The 19721-nt window shown below is 35.9% G+C and overlaps 3 protein-coding genes across 5 annotated transcripts in view; 1 reads left to right on the forward strand and 2 right to left on the reverse strand.

Moving 5' to 3' along the window:
* LOC140051121 (cystathionine gamma-lyase-like) overlaps positions 1–19721 on the reverse strand; it is a 64605-nt gene that overhangs the window by 14736 nt on the left and 30148 nt on the right. For both annotated transcript variants that reach the window (XM_072096241.1, XM_072096240.1), the window contains exons 6-8: positions 7990–8125; positions 7536–7688; positions 7135–7309 (exon numbers count right to left, since the gene is read on the reverse strand). In XM_072096241.1, the coding sequence (XP_071952342.1) occupies positions 7135–7309; positions 7536–7688; positions 7990–8125 (464 nt within the window). The remainder of the gene's footprint in view (positions 1–7134; positions 7310–7535; positions 7689–7989; positions 8126–19721) is intronic.
* Positions 12967–14298, forward strand: LOC140051712 (uncharacterized). The gene has a single exon (XM_072097008.1). The coding sequence runs from the start codon at positions 12967–12969 to the stop codon at positions 14296–14298; it is 1332 nt and encodes a 443-aa protein (XP_071953109.1).
* Positions 14292–18585, reverse strand: LOC140051120 (uncharacterized). Of its 2 annotated transcripts, none has more exons than XR_011845484.1 (2): positions 15875–18585; positions 14292–15370 (listed from the first exon to the last, which is right to left on the reverse strand). XR_011845484.1 is itself a non-coding variant. In XM_072096239.1 (2 exons), the coding sequence occupies exons 1-2, from the start codon at positions 16131–16133 to the stop codon at positions 14832–14834; spliced, it is 798 nt and encodes a 265-aa protein (XP_071952340.1). In that variant the 5' UTR covers positions 16134–16325; the 3' UTR covers positions 14294–14831. The 2 variants fall into 2 exon arrangements, 1 of the variants encoding a protein (XP_071952340.1); XM_072096239.1 differs by having other exon boundaries at positions 14294–15370; positions 15875–16325.

Consider the following 19721-nt stretch of genomic DNA (forward strand, 5'->3'; position numbering starts at 1 on the left):
TGTTAATTAAAACAATTAATTGTTTACCTGAATAGTATATATAACATTATAAAAATTGTTTTCTTTTCGTATTTCTAACCGTAAGTACGTTATTAAATTGAAATACGGAGCTAAAGTTTAGGCCAAGTCACGGCTTACTCGCGATCAGCAGTCGCTCCCGTTAAAGTATTTAGGTCGCAGTTAATGACTTTCGACCGCCGTATACAGAGTCAAATGTAACGTTGGTAAATTAGCTTAACCCTTTCACTGCGTATACCCGGTACTACCGGGTATAAACAAACGTCGTTGAAATACGTATACCCGGTAATACCAGGTAAAAAACGGCCCTCTATAGTTGTATTATCGTCTTGAAAATAATGCGCCCTCTATAGTTAATTATATATAGTATAGTATATATAATAGTATTTCTATCTTGGAAAGTTGTTTTGAGTAGCGTAATGGCGGCCATTTTGAAAGTAACACAAATTTACCAGCCCCAATAGGGCAACATCGTGTTTATCACAACACACACAAAAAAAAAATTCTGAAACAATAGTTAGTTTTTGTACTATAGTGAATTATTGGAAACTGTCATTATTTTCTCGATTTTGCCCCAAAACTTTGATTTGTGCATAATTTTTATAAAACAATAAAAATAATTTTTTTTTTTTATTTTTATTTGTTATACATATCTTCATCAATATCCAGTTGGAAAAACGTATTCCATATACTCTAGTAGCTAGATCAACTTTCGTATGCACTTTGAGGTCCACAGAATTTGACTTCAGAAATTGGTTTAGGATGGTCAAATTGGCTTGGTTACACATTTTGAAAATGTGGCAAAAGGTCAAAAGGTCAGGGTGAAAGGTTATAATATCAAACACCAATAGGTCCTTAAATCTTGACAACCACTGGTCACAGCAAGGTAATTTTGGTCTCAAATTGATCAGAAGGTATACATTTATATTCAGTCTAATGGGACATTTTACTCAAAAATGACCGGAAATGCCATTCCTGACCTTTGACCCACTACCCAGGGCATGTATGTATCTCCGTAACTACTGGTCGTAGACACTTAAATTAAGTCTTAAATTGTTCGCAATATGCATTTTGTTATTTGCTGCACATTTCGAAAAATGTTACAAAGGTCAAAGGGTCAGGGTCAAGGGTTATATGAACAAACACAAACAGGTACTAATATCTCGGCAACCACTGGTGGCAGCAAGTCAATGTTGGTCTCAAAATGTTCAGAAGGCATGCATTCATATTCAGTCTAATGGGACATTTTAGTGAACAAGGCCAACAGCCATTAAGTCGCGTGCTACAATGCATAGTGATACCGGACCGACAGACAGACAGACAGAGAGACCGACCGACCGACCGACATAGTGAACTATACTGACCGAAATTACTGAACATGTTTAAAAATGTTGAAATGTTTAAAAACATTTTTTTTTTTTTTATTTACACGTGCGTAGCCTGTCACTTTCGACGTGCTCGTATAACGTAATTTCGAGTTGAAAATTAAGTCAAGAAAACAGAAATCGGGCAAAAAGAGTGCGCAATAACATTTAACGCGCAGTGCGCGCGCAAAAATATGCGCACTCATGGCAATTTTGTAAACGCTTAAAATTGCCTGAAATATACTCTTATTTCATCGAAAATAAATTTTGAAAATGTTAAGCGCGCGTACGCATGCGTTACATGCGCTATGCACGTAATTGTATTGCCATATGATGATTTATGCCCTGAAATTTATGAGTACCAAATTTTATTTAATTGTGATTCATGGTTGTGAAGATATGATTACAAACGTGATTTCGTTAAATCGTGCGTAGACCGCGTAATTTTTTATTGCGCACCGTGAAAACATAACCACATTGATTCCTGGCCATAAGGAATATACTGTGAAAAATTGACCTAGCTAGATTAAACTGATATCAAGATAAGGTCAGAAAGCGATAAAACGCATAGTGATACCGGACCGACAGACAGACCGACAGACCGACCGACCGACATAGTGAACTATAGAGTCGCTTCCACGCGACTAAAAATGATCAGAAATGCCATTTCTGACCTTTGACCCATATACCAGGGCATCTTTATATCTATGCAAGTACTGGTCGTAGAAACTTAAATTGTTGGAAATATACATATTTACATTCATTCTAACAGAAAATTTGGTGAAAAGATGATCAGAAATACTATTATTTACTAATGTTTCAAACAAAAAACATCCTCTACACAACCTATTCTTATATAAATGTTATGCAATAAATGATGCTTTAAATGATTTCATTATAGGAATTACAACAAATCCTTTACTGTTCGTAATTGTACTTTTGCTTATAATAATGCTAGAAAATATTGTTGACCCCTGAGGACGATCAAACATTGATAGAAACGTCAAACTCAACAGTTCTCTTCAGAATGCTAGAAGTAACTTACCGTATTTATCCGAATAAATGCAACGGACATTTATTGTTCAGAGGGGTGTTTAGGGGGAGGGGTGTTTATTTGGTGGAGGCGTTTATTATTTTTTTTGGGTGTAATATGGTAACATGTATAATCAAATAAATACACCCTAGATATAAAAAATACAACACAATTAATATCGTAATAAGAATAACTGGATTAAACCTTCTTCATCCAGGTGCAAGTAGAATCATGATATTGAAAAGGTATCGGAGACAACTATATAGACCACCAATTCATGCTCATCATTCTGTATGACCATGACACAATATTTTTAAATGTCACCGACAAATTATACATATACACGTCTGTTCCCAGTGTACATAATAAAATAATATATATTTCTGGAGATTTATTATCAATATCACTAGAAACTTAGATTTTTTTACTTTTTAAGTACTAAGTGAATTGAAAAAAAAAGCATCAGAAGTGTATTTTAAAATGTTATAGATCATGATAAAATCATACTACAACACACTACAGTACACAAGGGTGTTTTCAGGAAAGCTGGACATGTTGTAGTACAATAGTATAAACTATGTATTGGCATGCAAAAGACAGTGTTGATTGTTGACAAATTGTCCTCACAAACAAACAGAAAATAGAATGAAGATCCATAACAATTGTGTAATCGTGTCTTATATAGTGTCTCAGGATAATGATGTGTCATTGTTTTATATCATTGTACTGGCACCGTAAAGAAAAGAAGGCTGACATGGTATGGTCACCTGCTCCGTTTAAATGAAAACACACCAGCTAAGATCACACTCGGAGAAACTCAGAGAAAGACCAAAAGAAAGACCAAAAACAACATGGATGGCAAAAATAAAAAAGGAAACAGAACTTTTCACATGCGGACCTATACACATGCTTGCTCAAAAACGTACTGAGCGGCGAACACAAGTGAGACGCGCAATGTCTAACGACGATTAGCGTTTAAAAAGATACTGGCACCTAGAGAGGATTCGTTAAATGGAGCCTGTGACAGTGTCACTTTATTCTAAAAGACAGAAACATTTTGTTACAAAAGCATAAAGAGGAAAATACATCATGTAAAGTACATTTTATCAGTGAGAAACGAATTATATACCATTATTAAAATTAGAGTATTTATTCAAATAAACACCCGTTTTGAATATAAGCCTCCTTCGAATAAACGCTCACCCCGGCCCTCCCTTCGATTTAAACGCACCGCCACATGCATATACACAACAAGGCCATATATATGGCTGCAGTCGCGTGCTCAAATTTGAGTTAGTGTTTACCGACCAACCGACCGATATAGTGAGCTGTAGTGTTGCGTTGCACGCGACTAATAATTGTATCACAACACATTTCAATGACTACCATAATCTAAAATTTAGCAAGCATTTTGTATCACTTTTTGATATTAATATCTGCTGTAGGTAGGTACTTCTAGCATTCTGAAAAGAATTCTGTTGGGCTCGACGTTTCTATCAAAATGTTTAATCGTCCTCTGGGGTCAACAATACTTTCTAGCATTATAAGCAAAAATACAATTACAAACAGTGAAGTATTTGTTTTAAACCCAATAATGAAACAATTTAAAGCTATTGCATAACATTACTGTCCAAGGTTAAGTTGTGTAGAGATATGTTTTTTGTTTGAAACAATAACATTAGTACTAATAATAGTATTTCTGATCATCTTTTAACCAAATTTTCTATTAGAATGAATGTAAATATGTATATTTCGAACAATTTGATACCAAATTTAAGTTTCTACGACCAGTACTTAAAGAGTTGAAGATGCCCTGGTATGTGGGTCAAAGGTCAGAAAGGGCATTTCTGATAATTTTTTACTTAAATGCCCCATTAGACTAAATATGAATGCATGCCTTCTGAAGATTTTGAGACCAACATTGACTTCCTGTGACCAGTGGTTGCCAAGATACAAGTACCTACTGTATTTATATACATGTCCATATAACCCTTGACACTGACCCTTTGACCTTTTGTAACTTTTTTCAAAATGTGTAACAAATAACAAAATGTATATTTCGAACAATTTAAGACCAAATTCAAGTGTCTACGACCAGTAGTTACGGAGATACATACATGCCTTGGGTTGTGGGTCAAAGGCCAGAAATTGCATTTCCGGTCATTTTTACTAAAATGTCCCATTAGACTGAATATAAATGTATACCTTCTGATCAATTTGAGACCAAAATTACCTTTCTGTGACCAGTGGTTGTCGAGATTTAAGGACATGTTGGTGTTTTGTATTATAACCTTTCACCCTGACCTTTTGACCTTTCGCCACATTTTCAAAATGTGTAAGCCAAAATTGATTGTTTGATCATCCTAAACCAATTTCTGAAGTCAAATTCTCTGGACCTTAAAGTGCATACGAAAGTTGATCTAGCTACTAGAGTAATAAGAATTTCTTATAGAAAATATAGTTTTTATCATTGAATAGATAAAAAACTCGAAATCCAAAATACCTGTAATGACGTCATCAATATGCAAATTCCTTTTTTTTTTATACCTAACTGTAAACTAACCCTTTGCCCATCACACACCACAAAAATAATTACACAATTATCTCAATTAGTATTTTTTTTAAATTTATTAAAATATGTTTTTCTTAAATATATATTGCGCACAGAGGTGGGAATAATGCGCCGCAGTGAAAGGGTTAATAAATTTCTTCGGTACATTTTAACCTAACGCATTTGCATTGTATACTTGCATAATAAATCTTCCGCACATTACATCAATTTTAAGTTGTTAAATTAATGTGTAAAACCAGATATTCTACAACGGAATAGGACATGTCAATCTCCGACATCGCTGCTGTCACACATCTCGCGTCGAGCCGGCCGAAATCGAGCGAGGAAAACTAAACAATGTGTTCAAAATATGGAACGTACCATTCGCTGATAGGGTGCATTGATGTATTAAACGGAAAATGTCACAACAAACTAGCGCGTACTTTACAGTACAATATTTTACTCACTACAATATTCACTGGATTATAATGGTTCAATCTTCGAAATTCTGAACGGGATTTACGCCTCATGCACCATTTTAAAATGTAGTTTGCACAATTACCATGCACAAAACGTTTGTAATCTATGTTTTATCGATTTCAATGTAGATTTAGCTATAATTTAATACCAAAATCCATAAAAATTTTCCATAAACAATGATTCAAAATTGGTTTTTTGTCACCAAAATTGATCTTTCGTTACGAAAAACCTATAGAAGACGATTTTCACATCAAATTAAAGCTCATTTAAAGCCTGATAACAGAAATTTATTAACCCTTTCACTGCGGCGCATTATTCCCACCTCTGTGCACAATATACACATTTAAAGCCTAAAGCCTTGACGCAACTAATTGGGAGGTTTTCACGGAATCGGCAAGTGATATTGATGAACTAACTGCGACTGTTTACGCATATATAACTTTTTGTGAAAGCCTAACTATCCCAACAAAACAAGTTATACTTTTTTCTAATGACAAACCCTGGATTGATCAGGGTGTAAAAGCTGCCATTAGAAATAAAAGATTGGCTTATCTTAGTAATGATGTAACTGAAAAAACTAAACGTAAACTTAAATCAAGTATTAAAAAAGGCAAACAAAGATTTAAAAAGAGAATTGAAACACATTTCCACGAAAAAAAAAATTTCTCCCAACATTAGTCCGTATTAGATCTCTTTACACTCGAACTGGCAGATATAGAAAGTCATTTATTCCGAACTCCATAACTATATATAACAGTAAAACATCTAGATAAGATTAGTATTACTATAAATGTGTCTTACCATATTGTAAGCATCATGACAATTAGTTATTGGAATCTCTCTCTCTTTGCATCTTTTTTCACATTTTAAATATTTTATATATTTGACAATATAGCAGCGCATTCATTTTTTCACGAAGTGCACAAAAAAAGTGCTAAGAAACCTGATTATTACTCAAATTATAATATACTGTAAAGCCCAACATTTTCGCGGCCCTAAATTTTCGCGATTTTACATTGTAAACTATTTCGCAACAAAAACAATGAAAGGACAGGACGCCGACCGGATGGATCTCTGTGGTGGTGAAGAGCATGACGATGGTATTTTTGCCGTTTGCTAAACACCACAAGCTAGGCTTACGCACGTAAAATAATTACTTTATGGAAACATTACAACTTATATAAGGATTTGTCAAGCAAGTACACTATACATTTCATAAAAAATTACCCAAGAAATGACGTAAGCTTTTTTATACCAATTTGAACATTATTTTAGCGATCAATCCCTCCACGGCGCCATGTGTGTCAATCTCTGTGAAGAGGAATTTCATCATTGTTTTGAGCAAGGCAGCGCAGGTTGAGTAGGGCCTAGCATTTTTGGTTGGTTGCAATTTGTTTTAATTACACCTCAACAAACAATATAAATAATAATCGAGATTCGTAAATGGTTCAAAGAATACACTATACTATTTTATATTCATTTTTTCCATATTTAGTCTAGGCCCTAGGCCTGGCTAACTAAGGCTAGGCCTAGGCCTGATTGACTGTAAACAACATCGTTGGAAATTTCACGATTTTCCTACACCCTTTATTTTCGCGATCGTTGTTCAATCGCGAAAGTCGCGAAAATAAAGGGGGATCAAACATTTTAGATGCAAAGCAAGTGCAAACCTAGCGGTTGTTACTTACGGCAATTCTGCAAGACTTTCAAAGCCCCCAAGACTCTCAGCCAGGGTAAACAGCTTGGAAGACTGAAGGAATAATCTAGATTGATTGATTCCACCTTTGATAAAGAAGGTAACCATTCCACTGAAACCTTTCATCTGTCTTTTTGCAAGTTCATGTTGTGGATGTGAAGGCAGGCCTACAAAAAAATAAACATGGTGAAAACTATAGTATTTAAATAAATTTTACAAATACAGTAAATACAAATTTCACAAACTGGGTTTCTAACTTTATTGGGTATTCTTATAATACATACACAACATTTAAACTATTAAAAGTCATAGTCTTCTTGTTTCAACTTTTCTGATAAATCCTGTACTTGATATCTATCTTTTATTTATCCAATTTTCTTAAGTTTACTATACCTGGATATATGACCTTTGACACACAATTGTTTGTCTCCAAAAACTTTGCAACAACCATAGCATTTTTTTGGTGCTCCTTCATACGTAAATGAAGTGTCTTCAATCCCCGGTTTACAAGAAAACAATCAAATGGAGAAGGAATTGTGCCAAGAGCTTAAGTCAAGGAAACAGATGTTAAGAATAAACAGCAAAATATTATTACCATGATAAATAATATGAAATACATTTGTAAAGGTGTTTGTAAATTTTATCCATAATAACCATTAATTGGTTTTCAAATTTTATTTTAAAAATAAAATGTGCTTTATTTAAACATTTGGTTAAAATATGTTTGCTGTCAGTTTAAATACTCTTGCTGGACCTGCCTTAAAAATTAATACAAATCAATAAAACCTGGGGGAATAGAACCTGTAAATGAAGCATTTGAATGGTATGTCTGATACATAAAACTTACCAAGTTGTAGGAATTTCAGACGCTCACTAATTTCTTGGTTATTTGTCGACACTAAACCCATGACAACATCACTGTGACCATTCATGTATTTAGTTGCTGAGCACATGGTTAAATCAGCTCCAAGATCTATGGGGCGCTGAAAGTGAAATAATAAAATACTATATTACACTGTAATATGATATTGGTAGATTCCATGTCTAAATTTTCAAAGAAAACTTGAAAGGTTCAAGCACTACCTTTACTACATCTACGGCGTTGTTTTGTTAAATGGAGAATCATAAAAGAATTGAACGGCGCTGTCTTTCATTTAGTGAAATTGTGAAGTAGCTTTACCTGTTTTTCTGTCTACTTTGTCAAACTTTGGTAACATAGTTTTAAAACACCTGATTGTGTATTCATTTAACATAAGATGAATCTGGCATCAAGGCAAATTAGCTATTAATAACAATTATTATTATTAACAATTTCCTTAACAATTTTAATTTATGTACTAGAATACACACCTGAAAATAACTTGAGCATGTATTCATTTAACATAAGATGAATCTGGCATCAAGGCAAATTAGCTATTAATATCAATTATTATTATTAATACTAGAGGGTGAGCTCGCTTCGCTCGCTCCCCCTCTAGGAAGTGTAGACGATGGTTCTCAGAATGATAATGTTCTCCTTATACATTTTCTGTCGGTTACCATTATTGAAAATGCTTGACATTCGTAAAACTAAACTACTTTGTTTCACAGTGTTTTAGATGATTAATAACATTTTAAAGTATAGTTTTTATTGTTTGGTAGGGCCCTTTGGGGAGGCGGAGGTCATTTGAGGGAGGTGCTTATTCGAGGGATATTTGTTAAATTTTTTAGTTTTAATATAAATATGGTAACATTTATAATCAAATGAAATCCTCTAATAGATATGAAAAGTGGTAAAAAAGAATAACAAATGCTTGGTAAATTGTAGATAACAGTGCGGTGAATTCTACTACAAATAGTATAATTGTGTTATTATAAATATGTGGATGGACGTTTATTAGATAGTTGGGTTGGGGGGGGGGGGTTTATTATTCAAAGTGATGTTTTATTGGAGAGGCGTTTATTCAAATGAATACCATCCTAATAATTATTAATACATTATTTAATTTAATCATCTTTTGAAACTAACTGCCGTGACAGAGTGGGCCCAAGAAAGAAGACATTACGGCTTGCAACATGGGCAGACATCTCGGTCCTAACGGGACACAGGAAGATAGCCTACAGTTATTCCTGCAAGCTTACTCAATAAAACTCAGCTATCGGGATTTCACTCGAAAAATGTCTTATCATCAAATCTCCCTATGTAATTTCATAATACTATTCCCCACAATATATTCTGATTCTATATGGCGTATATTTAATTTGATCTTTATTAATTTGCAGTATAATTTCTATTATTTAACTACTGTACCTTCACACACGCGCGGTATGTTTTAAAATAAACAAAAAACTGAAATGGCTATGACTAATGGCCAACTTAAGCTCCAGTCCTACTATCTGATTTTTTTTTCGTCTTCCAAAGGGACACTGTATTGATTGATGGAAAATGCCTGTTTCCAGTCACCTTTAGGGTCAAATCTATTATTTTAACTGCTCCCTTGTGTATAAAAGAGAGAAAATATTTGAAACCAGGTTGTTGCAAGGTAAACTTATCTTAGGCCCTGTTCAGACCCATGGCGTTAGACCGTTTTTGTGTACAACGTTACTATCAAGGTCACGTTACAAACCGCAGAGAAAAAAACGAGGTGTTCAGACCCATAGCGTACGATTATCATTACAACGGAAGGACGTCATCCAGGTTGTTTCTAGTTGCATATTCATGTACCCACATGTTTTCATCATTATTTCCACTGTATATAGGCCTAGATCTCGGCCCTACAATTATGACAAAATTTGCCGTAAATAAAACATACCTCAGCATTTATTTAAGAAAAATATAGTAAAGCCAAATTTCTGTTTCTATTGTTTTTATCTTGTAGTAAAAAACATTTTCCCCAGGCTCTTGTGTTACGAAAATAAAGCAGGCCTCGTAATGATGAAGAAAAAAATGATTGTGATTAGTCTAGCCAGTCCAGTCAAAGATATATATTCTTTGGTCCAGTCGGTTGAAAATAACCCTTAACTTGCTAATAAAAGGGACACAGCTCCCCTTGTTTGTTTACTGATTTTTTTAGGAGTTAGGGGGTTTTCAGCATTAAACTTGTCCAGTCTAGTCTGCCTTGTATGAATGAGTGACTTGATGTCCCACGCTAGTTTTTAGCTTGAATGAAATGCGTGAATGGCTCTAGGCCTAGCTAGGCCTAAAAGCGGATGGGATCATAGTCCCTATTTTATTTATTTACCAGATTTCTATAGCGCCCTTTTCATGAAAACTCATGCTCAAAGGCGCTTCACATCATAAAGACAAACATCATAAACAATAATTACAAAAGTAACCTCAAATTATTCGAAATAAGATTTCTTAAACTAAGTTATAAATATTCTTACTGTACATTAATTAAAATCGCATAAAATAGAAAAATAAAATGAACGATATACAAAATAGGTCGGAATTTCTTAAACTACGATTACAAAAATACAATTTATTTACATATTAATTATTATTTAATTTATTTATTTTATTTATTTATTTATTTTTTTTAATTTTAATTTAATTTAATTAAATTGATTAAAAATATTATTGCACAGTAATTGACCAAACAAATTGCAGTAGAAAAATACACGATTACAAAAATAGGCATCAATATACTATATACTATATTCAAATTGAAATCAATCATTGTTGTAGTATGACACAAATAAGTGTGTTTTAAGTTCCCCCTTAAAAATGTTCAAGGAAGAAGCACTGCGGAGCTGGTATGGAAGAGCATTCCATAGAGTCGGCGCGGCCTTCATGAAACACCTTTCACCATACGATTTGGTTTTAACTCTAGGAACACATAAAGTAAAAGAATCCTGTGATCGTAATGGCCTATTTGGTTGATAAACCTTCAGCATATCATTGATGTAAGTCGGCTCCTGATCATGCAATGCCTTGAAGGTGTGTACAAGTAACTTATACTTTATGCGTGCCTGCACCGGTAGCCAATGGAGCTCCTTTAAAATAGGTGTAATGTGGTCATATTTACAGGTTTTCGTAATTATTCGCACTGCCGTATTCTGGACTTTTTGTAATTTATCAATAGTTGTAGTCGGCAGACCATAAAGTAAGGCGTTACAATAGTCCATACGAGAGATCACCAGCGACTGTATCAATGATTTCGTGGCATCATATGTTAGATGACGTCGGATATGAGAGATGTTACGTAAGTGCATATAACACTGCCTCGAGATCGATTGTACATGTGAATCCATAGTAAGATGTTTGTCGAATATTACTCCGAGGTCTCTCACAGTCGACGTTGGTTTTAGAACTATGTTTCCGACATTCACGTTCAAATTTATACTGGTCTTAGTGTACCGTGACGAAAAGAGTATCACTTCCGTTTTTCCTTCATTTAATTTCAGTATGTTTTGGGTCATCCATACCTTGACATCTGAAACACATTTTTCCATCGAAATTAGAGCAGATTGTATTTCTGACTTGTCATTTGGGCGAAAAGAAACGTACATTTGCGTATCATCCGCATACAACTGGTAGCCGAGTCCATGTCGCCGAAGGATGTCTCCAATGGGCTTTGTGTACATCGAATAAAACTTTGGTCCAAGGACCGATCCTTGCGGTACTCCATATTTAAGGGGAAGTGGATTCGAACGCGCATTATTAATGAACACTGATTGATAACGATCCTTCAGATAAGATGAAATCCATGCTAGGGCATTTCCACGTACTCCAAAATGATGATAAAGCCGTTGAAGTAGTGTCTGATGGTCGATCGTATCAAAGGCGGCTGAAAGGTCAAGTAGTATAAGCGCAGAAGCGTAACCCTTGTCTAGAGACGTGATAATGTCACTTTGGACCTTCAGAAGGGCAGTCTCCGTTGAGTGAAATTTCCTGTATGCCGACTGATTGCACTCATGAACGCCATTAATTACAATGTGTTCTTCTAGGCTTGCGTCAACAACTTTTTCAAGGATTTTGGACATGAATGGTAAGTTAGATACAGGTCTATAGTTCTTGAGAGTCTCCGGATCTAGGTTACATTTCTTTATGAGAGGTTTAAGAAGCGCCTGTTTAAAATCACGTGGAACGTAACCCGTCTGTAGTGATGCATTGACGATAGCTGTTATCAAAGGCAGAAGTTCTTCAAGGCACTCCTTCAGGAGCCATGTCGGTAGAGGATCTAATTCACATGACTTACTCTTTGATTTTAGGATGATTGTTCGCACTTCGTCTAGAGAAACCGTCGTATATTCCACTAATGGTGTTGCATCAAACGTGGTCTCTCCAGGATCTCTCTCTTGAACATTAACTTTGTCAACATTCGCCGATATATCATGACGAATATCTGCAATTTTAGAATTAAAGAATGAAATAAAGTCCTCGGAGAGTTCTTTGGCGCATGTGCGTTTCGGTAGAGTCGGGTCATCAGTTTCACCGAATAGATGTCTTGACAACTTAAATAAACATTTTTGATTTCGATCACAGGCAGCTATCTTTTCAGAATAGTAATCGATTCTAGATTTATGTAGTAGTCGATTTACGATTGAGCACTGACCACGATAGTGTTGATGATCGACTGCGAGTTTGGTCTTGCGCCATTTGCGCTCTAATTTCCGTCGAAGATGCTTGGCTTCGTGGAGATGATCAGTGTACCAAGGACAATTAGGTCTCTGCACGATAACCTAAAGCCTATTTTACACTAGACGAATTTATTCGCGCGACGCGAATTATTTGGCCGCGAAAAAGTTCGCGCGATTGTATATTTTATTTTACACTAGCAATTCGTGATTCGATTCGCTCGGTAGTTTTCGCGCCATTAGCGGTGATTAGCGCGAAATTAAAATGGCTGCAGTGAATGTTAGACAACTTTTACTTATAAAATCACGATTATTAACTATGTTAATACTAAGGAGGAGACAACAGACACGGATGCAGCGATTTAGAAGAAGACGACGGTTTTGGGTAAGGAAGATATATGAAGAACGTGAGCAAAAGGGAGAATTCCATCTTCTCGTTCAGGAACTGAAACTGCACGATGCAGAATACTTCTTTCGGTGTTTTAGAATGTCTCCAGAATTGTATGAACACCTCTTGAGTTTAGTAGGTCCACATATTCAGAAATCTACGACTAAAATGAGACAGCCCATCGGCCCAAGTGAACAATTTACAGTTTGTCTGAGATACTTAGTGACTGGAGATGCACAAGTAACAATAGGTGCAAGTTACCGCATGAGCCCAGCAACAGTAGGAATTATAATAAATGAAACGTGTAATGTTCTCTGGACGGTCCTAAACCAGGAAGGTTATATAAAACACCCATCGTCAGAGGATGAATGGAAATGCATTGCCAAAGATTTTTCTGATCACTGGAATTTCCCAAACTGTCTGGGTGCCATAGATGGGAAACATGTTGTCTTGCAAGCACCAGCAAATTCTGGATCAGCCTATTTTAATTATAAGAAAACATTTAGCATCGTACTCATGGCAGTCTGTGATTCAAATTATCAATTTACTTTGGTAGATATTGGGGATAGCGGTCGGCAAAGCGATGGAAGTGTGTATAATAATAGTCATTTGGGGTATGCAATTGAAAATAATTTGTTACACATCCCAGGACCACGACGGCTCCCAAATTCAGACAAACGTCTTCCATTTGTATTTATTGGAGACGATGCATTTGGATTGAAACCCCATATGATGAAACCATTTCCGTCACAGAATTTGTCTATGGATAAACGCGTCTTTAATTATCGGTTGTCTAGAGCAAGAAGGGTGATCGAGAACACTTTTGGAATAGCTGCAAGTAGATTCAGAATATTACGAAGGCCCATTATTGCCAGTGTACAAAAAGTAATCCTAATCACAAAAGCCATTGTTGTACTTCATAACTTTTTGATGAAAACAAATGCAATTAATAATAACAATTATTGTCCACCAAACTTTGTTGACCGTGACGGACCATCCGGATTTAGAGGAGGGGATTGGAGAAAAGACAACGATGCTATTGGGGGATTGCAACCTATGCAGCGACTTGGTTCTAACAATTATTCAAACAATGCTGCTACAGTCCGACAAGACTATATGCATTATTTCAATAATGAAGGGCAAGTAGAATGGCAATGGCAACTGGTGAATCGTACTGTAACTTCACGTGATGTGTCTTTAGATGAATGAACTACTGGAGAGTGATTTATCAACGTTGACAACTATTTTATTTTAACATGATACAATACAATACAAAACTAAACTCAATTGTGACTACACTGGCATCAGTGAATGTTCATCACATTTACATTTAAGTATAGGAAAAATGGTTGCAGTACTCAAACTTTAACTAATTTTAAGAGTAAAATAAAAACATGAATGCTATAGCCTATAAAAGAGTAATTACATGCACAAATGTAACACTAAACTAACTAATTTCTATTGATTTACCATTTTGTATGTAATGTACAAGCTTCACAATTATTTGAAATAAAATGCATTGTATTCGAGGTTGTACCGATATGTTATTATTGTATATTGTATTTCAGGATCTTGTCTCGAGCAAGGGACAAGACATCTGTTAACGATTGTGCAACAGGGTTTGATTAACCCAGTCCAACAGACATCAGTGAATTTTACTGAGGCCAAACAAAAACATTTGTTGCCAAATATAGACATAATATGAAAGTTAATTAATGACATTCTATCTATAGGCCTACATGTTATTCAAAGTCAAATTCTAAGTCAAATAACAACTGGCTGACTTTGATCATCGCAAGTCTTCTTTTTCTTAACGGCAGTGACGAGATGATCGGAATGAGGCTTCTACAATACAAAGACACCTCGTTATCATTGTCTGGTTTTGTGGTCAGCGACATTATCGCTTCATTTGTTGTTTCCAGGTTTTGTAGTAGAATTGTATTTAGTGGATCCGATGACTGACGCCCCTTTGACCCGTGTCTGTTTTTAGGAGGGGGTGCTGGTGTTTCAGTAATTTTTCGTTTGGCACAAACAATCGGATTGTTAATACTAGTATCACTGGACGTTGATGCAACATCTTCAATGATCCCTGGTTCTGGTTGAAGGTTGCTTTCGGTGGGTTTGTTAGCTGTGCGGTCATGTAAAAACCTCATTTGCTCGAAATACTTGCACTTTGGCAACACCGATGCGCCAGCACCAGATCTCGTCAGTTTGGTTCGCTTGTCTAGGCATTTCTTCAAACTGTCTTTGAGGTTCTTCATTTGTTTCTGCAAGAACTCAACTGAAAACAATTAAAAATGTATTTATTTACATTTTATTTGTTTAATACTTGAATGATCAAAATGGTTACTTATATAACTTATAGCAGTAAGCTGTCATTTATATACCATTACCAGCTAAATATTAGTATTTATTAATATAATTCATATTATGGTTTATTTTACTGTTTACAATTTATTACATTTCTGGTCTGGATTATATTTTTTGCATATATATTTTGCAATAAATATTGAAGAAATTTCACACAAAAAACATAATTTAAATGAGTTCTAGGACGGGTAGAATAGCAAATGTTTACTCTGTACACCTCGACCGAGGGCCCTTTTGGCGGCCCCCTGGCCCCCAGCCAACAATGGTGCTCGCTGCGCTTGCAACCTGACCACGCTACGGCCCTGATGATTAACCATCGTTTTCATATTAATCACAGACTGATATTTTTATTTACGAAACTAAAATTATAGAACAGTAGTATACCTAGGCCTAGGCTAGGCCTAGTACTACTTACCGTCTTTGTTAAAGACTTGCCCTATTTTCACCCAGGCAGTTTGTTTCATCGGCCTGTTCTTATAGCCCTCACAGTGAGTGTCCCAGAGACATCTATATTTTCTGACCACTTCCAAGAACAGTTCCTTGTCAAATTCTAGTGCAAAATTTGGCTCTTCGATGTTTTCCTCGATATCAGTAGCATCAATTGTACTACTATAAATTGAACTAGTAGTACTAGTATCACCGAACCATGACATATTATTATTATTTTCATCCATTTTTTTCTCGGGGGGGGGATGAGGAATAAAAGGTCAGGTCTGGTCAGGTTACAAGTATGACGTCGAAATCTCTATCGATTTGATTGGCTTGCGCTTTATTTCGCTGCGACGATCAACGAAAAAGTTAAAACTGGTCGAACTCACTTTTTCGTCGCGGCGAAAAATTGCGAGCTGCTAGAGCGATGCAGCGAAGGTGACGTTTCAAGGAAAAAACAAACAGCGCATGCGTATCCTCGAAATAATTCGCGTCGCGCGAATAAATTCGCCTAGTGTAAAATAGGCTTTAGTACGTAAAGGTGCATGTTTGTCAATTAATGATCGCAATGAAATATCATATGTGGACAACAGTTCATCGACAGGATTTAATAACGATGTCGAAGAGACGAATGACTGGATATCTTTCCGAAACGTATCAACATCGATGGCTCGTAACTTGCGGAAGGTAACCTTCTTATAGATCGGACTAGGTTTCGCTATAGCTGTTCTAAAATGAACGGCAAGGTGATCACAAGTCATTTTCCCACTTTCATCAGAAAGGCCTGGATCGGTTACTGAGATATTAGATACCATACAGCTTGTATCCCTAACAATAACTACATCCAATGTGTGACCATGGTTGTGTGTCGGGTCCTTCACAAGTTGTTTTAGACCATGCGACTCAAGAATATCAACAAAACGCTGAGAGTTACGATCTTCCGCGACATCTAAATGGAAATTAAGATCTCCTAGAATTAGAATGTCTTTTGGAATTGTTACATACGAGGAGAGAAACGTAGACCATTCATCGAAAAAATCACTGATCTTTAGGCCGTTTACAGTAGATGGTGGCGGACGATAAACAGTGGCAACGCGCAATATCACACCATCTATATCAACATCACAGTCCATGTATTCAAATTGAGTAAATCCTCTATCTTTGCTGGAACGTACAATTTTGGTTTTTATTGATGTTTTGGTCAATAAAGCTACTCCACCGCCATGTCGACAGGGACGTGGTATATGCTTAAAATCGTAACCTGATGGAACTAATTCTTCTATAGAGGCTTTATCAATAGACGTTCCCAGCCAAGTTTCAGTTATAGATAAAATGTCGAGATCATTAGTTGATATAAAATCATTGATAGATAGAGTTTTATTCTTGACTGACCGTGCGTTGAAACAACATACATTAAGCTGTTGTTTAATTGGAATGTTCTTATTTACTTGACATTTCACAATGACACGGTTACGTTCATTCATATACGTCGGATAGTGTTCGTTAAAATGTGCTTTAGTTCTTTTAGTTATTCTCACGGATATCCTTCTTTTCATTTTGCAACCAGCTTTGGTCCCGCGAACTGTAGGGACTGTTCGGCATATACCAAAGGCCTTCATTGTTCTATACAGTTTACTAGGCACAGGTGTAACCGTAGCTGGCCGGCATAACTGCATGAGTGCGTGACTAGAATACCTAAGCATAGTTAGTTAGGCTTACCGTTACTCGAATTAAGATTTTCAAAAGCAAGTAAAATCCACCTTCCTGTTACAAATTAAATAGCGCTACAATATCTTGGTAACAACTATCATCATCTGTACAAACTATCTACTTTATTTCGTCGTCTTATGAAATTCTATTACATATTAGTCTAGAATAGCGAATGTGCAGCCCGTACATGAGCGCAGCCAGTCTGTATGTTTAAATACAAGGTGCATGTATTTATGTCATTTGTTAGAAAATATAATGGTAATCAGTTGATAATAGTTTGTTGTTATTGAAATCCATCTCACACATTGACGATACAAGATGTCAGCCTAGGTCAAACCTTGTTTCGCGTCATAACAGGAAACGTTCTGACTTACAGTAGCGTCGTACGCTAAAACGGTACTATCAACCGTTTTCCACTACAACGCTACAACCGTTGTACGACGCATTGTACGCTAATCCCCAACTGTTCAGACACACATTCTTTTAGCGTCGTACGCTAAAACGGTCTAACGCCATGGGTCTGAACAGGGCCTTAAACCCGGAAATTACTTTGACCGGGAAGAATTGAAATTGAGATGAAAATCTAATGTTGAAATCATAAATTTTGTTAAAAAACTCTTTATAATATCTTCCTAAGCAGGGCATCACGTATGGAAAACCCAGGAGAGCAACAAATCGCTCTCCTCAAATCACCGAGGAGAGCAATTCGCTCTCCTTGCAAAAATTTTAAATCGCTCTCCTCAAATGTTTATGTAAATATGTAAAAAAATTACAATGTTTTGAATTTGACCACAAAAGTTAAATTCTATTGGTTTTGCTACCAAAAAAAAATTATTAGCGCACACTGCCGCTATAATCTATTATATTATAATCTATAAATCTTTTATTAATAAATACAGGGCTGAAAATTAACCTTTAAACCATAGTGGCCAGCAGGGCCAGTTGAAGTTGAAGGATGGTCGCCCTTATTAAAAATGGCTGGCCCTTATTAATTTTGTGTACATTTTAAATTACTCTCCCCAAAATTCCTCCCTCCTCCACTCCCCTCCCACACCCACATTCACACAATATTTTCCGTGGGGATCGTCATTGAAAAAAATCAATCCAATTTTTTGTATGGTCTAGATTGGGTTTCAGGGGCCTGCCTGGAGAATCCTGACCAACATGTCTTTAGCCTAGGCCTAGCTTTTCTAGCCTAGCTTGTTGGCCTACAACCTGTATTTCATAAATTATACAATTCTAACATGCAATAGCCATTAAAATATTGATAATAAGTTACAAAGTATCATTTTAAAATAATTAAGAAAGATATTTAATCGTGTTTACATGTGTCACACATGCACGCACAATTTGGGGAGAGCTACCTTCCTTCTAGAAGATGATGACGTCACACATCAGCACGTGTTTTGAGGAGGATTTGAGTGACCAAAATTGGTTGGAACTTTTGAAGAAATAATCCATCAATGACTAATGACATAATTAAAGTAACTAAGTTTTTAAATAATAAACATTATATTTAGGCCTCCTATTAATGTTTCCTTTTAAAATTAAATATATTTTATAAACTCGTTCCATAAAAACATGCAGTAAGCATAAAAGAAACAATTATTGGTTGCTGTAAAGGAGGTATTTCTATGACACCGTACTGGATGCACTATGAGGCGATGAAGTAAACTCGTCCTTGAATGCAGGCAGGGGAATCCCCTTGTTTGGTACCTAACCTCGCACTGTGAGATGGAGCGTGATTAATTGCTCTCCTTGAAGGTTGTTGATCGCGCTTGCGATCCTTAAAAAAACGAGGGACTGCTTTTAGCTTTTCCATCATATCGGGAGATTACACACGTCACGTGTATACAAAAGTTGTACGTCCGGTCGGCCTCGTGTTTTATTATTAGTAGACTAGATAGCTAGCTAGCTAGACTCTGTTGTTGTTTACTTTGCTTCGTCGTCGTCGAGTATCACTCCGCCGCCTTTTCGAGCTTTTATAATTTATGATGATCGATTGTCTAGGCCTGTCATTGTAAGCGTTTTTCACATTTTTAACTTTTAAAAATCCACGTGTTTTTAGGCCTCTTGACAGAAAAATCAACACTGTCAAAAGCTAGGCTCTATTTTGAAAATTA

Source organism: Antedon mediterranea, chromosome 6 (assembly GCF_964355755.1).
Source record: "Antedon mediterranea chromosome 6, ecAntMedi1.1, whole genome shotgun sequence".
In the NCBI taxonomy this organism is placed as follows: Eukaryota; Metazoa; Echinodermata; class Crinoidea; order Comatulida; family Antedonidae; genus Antedon; species Antedon mediterranea.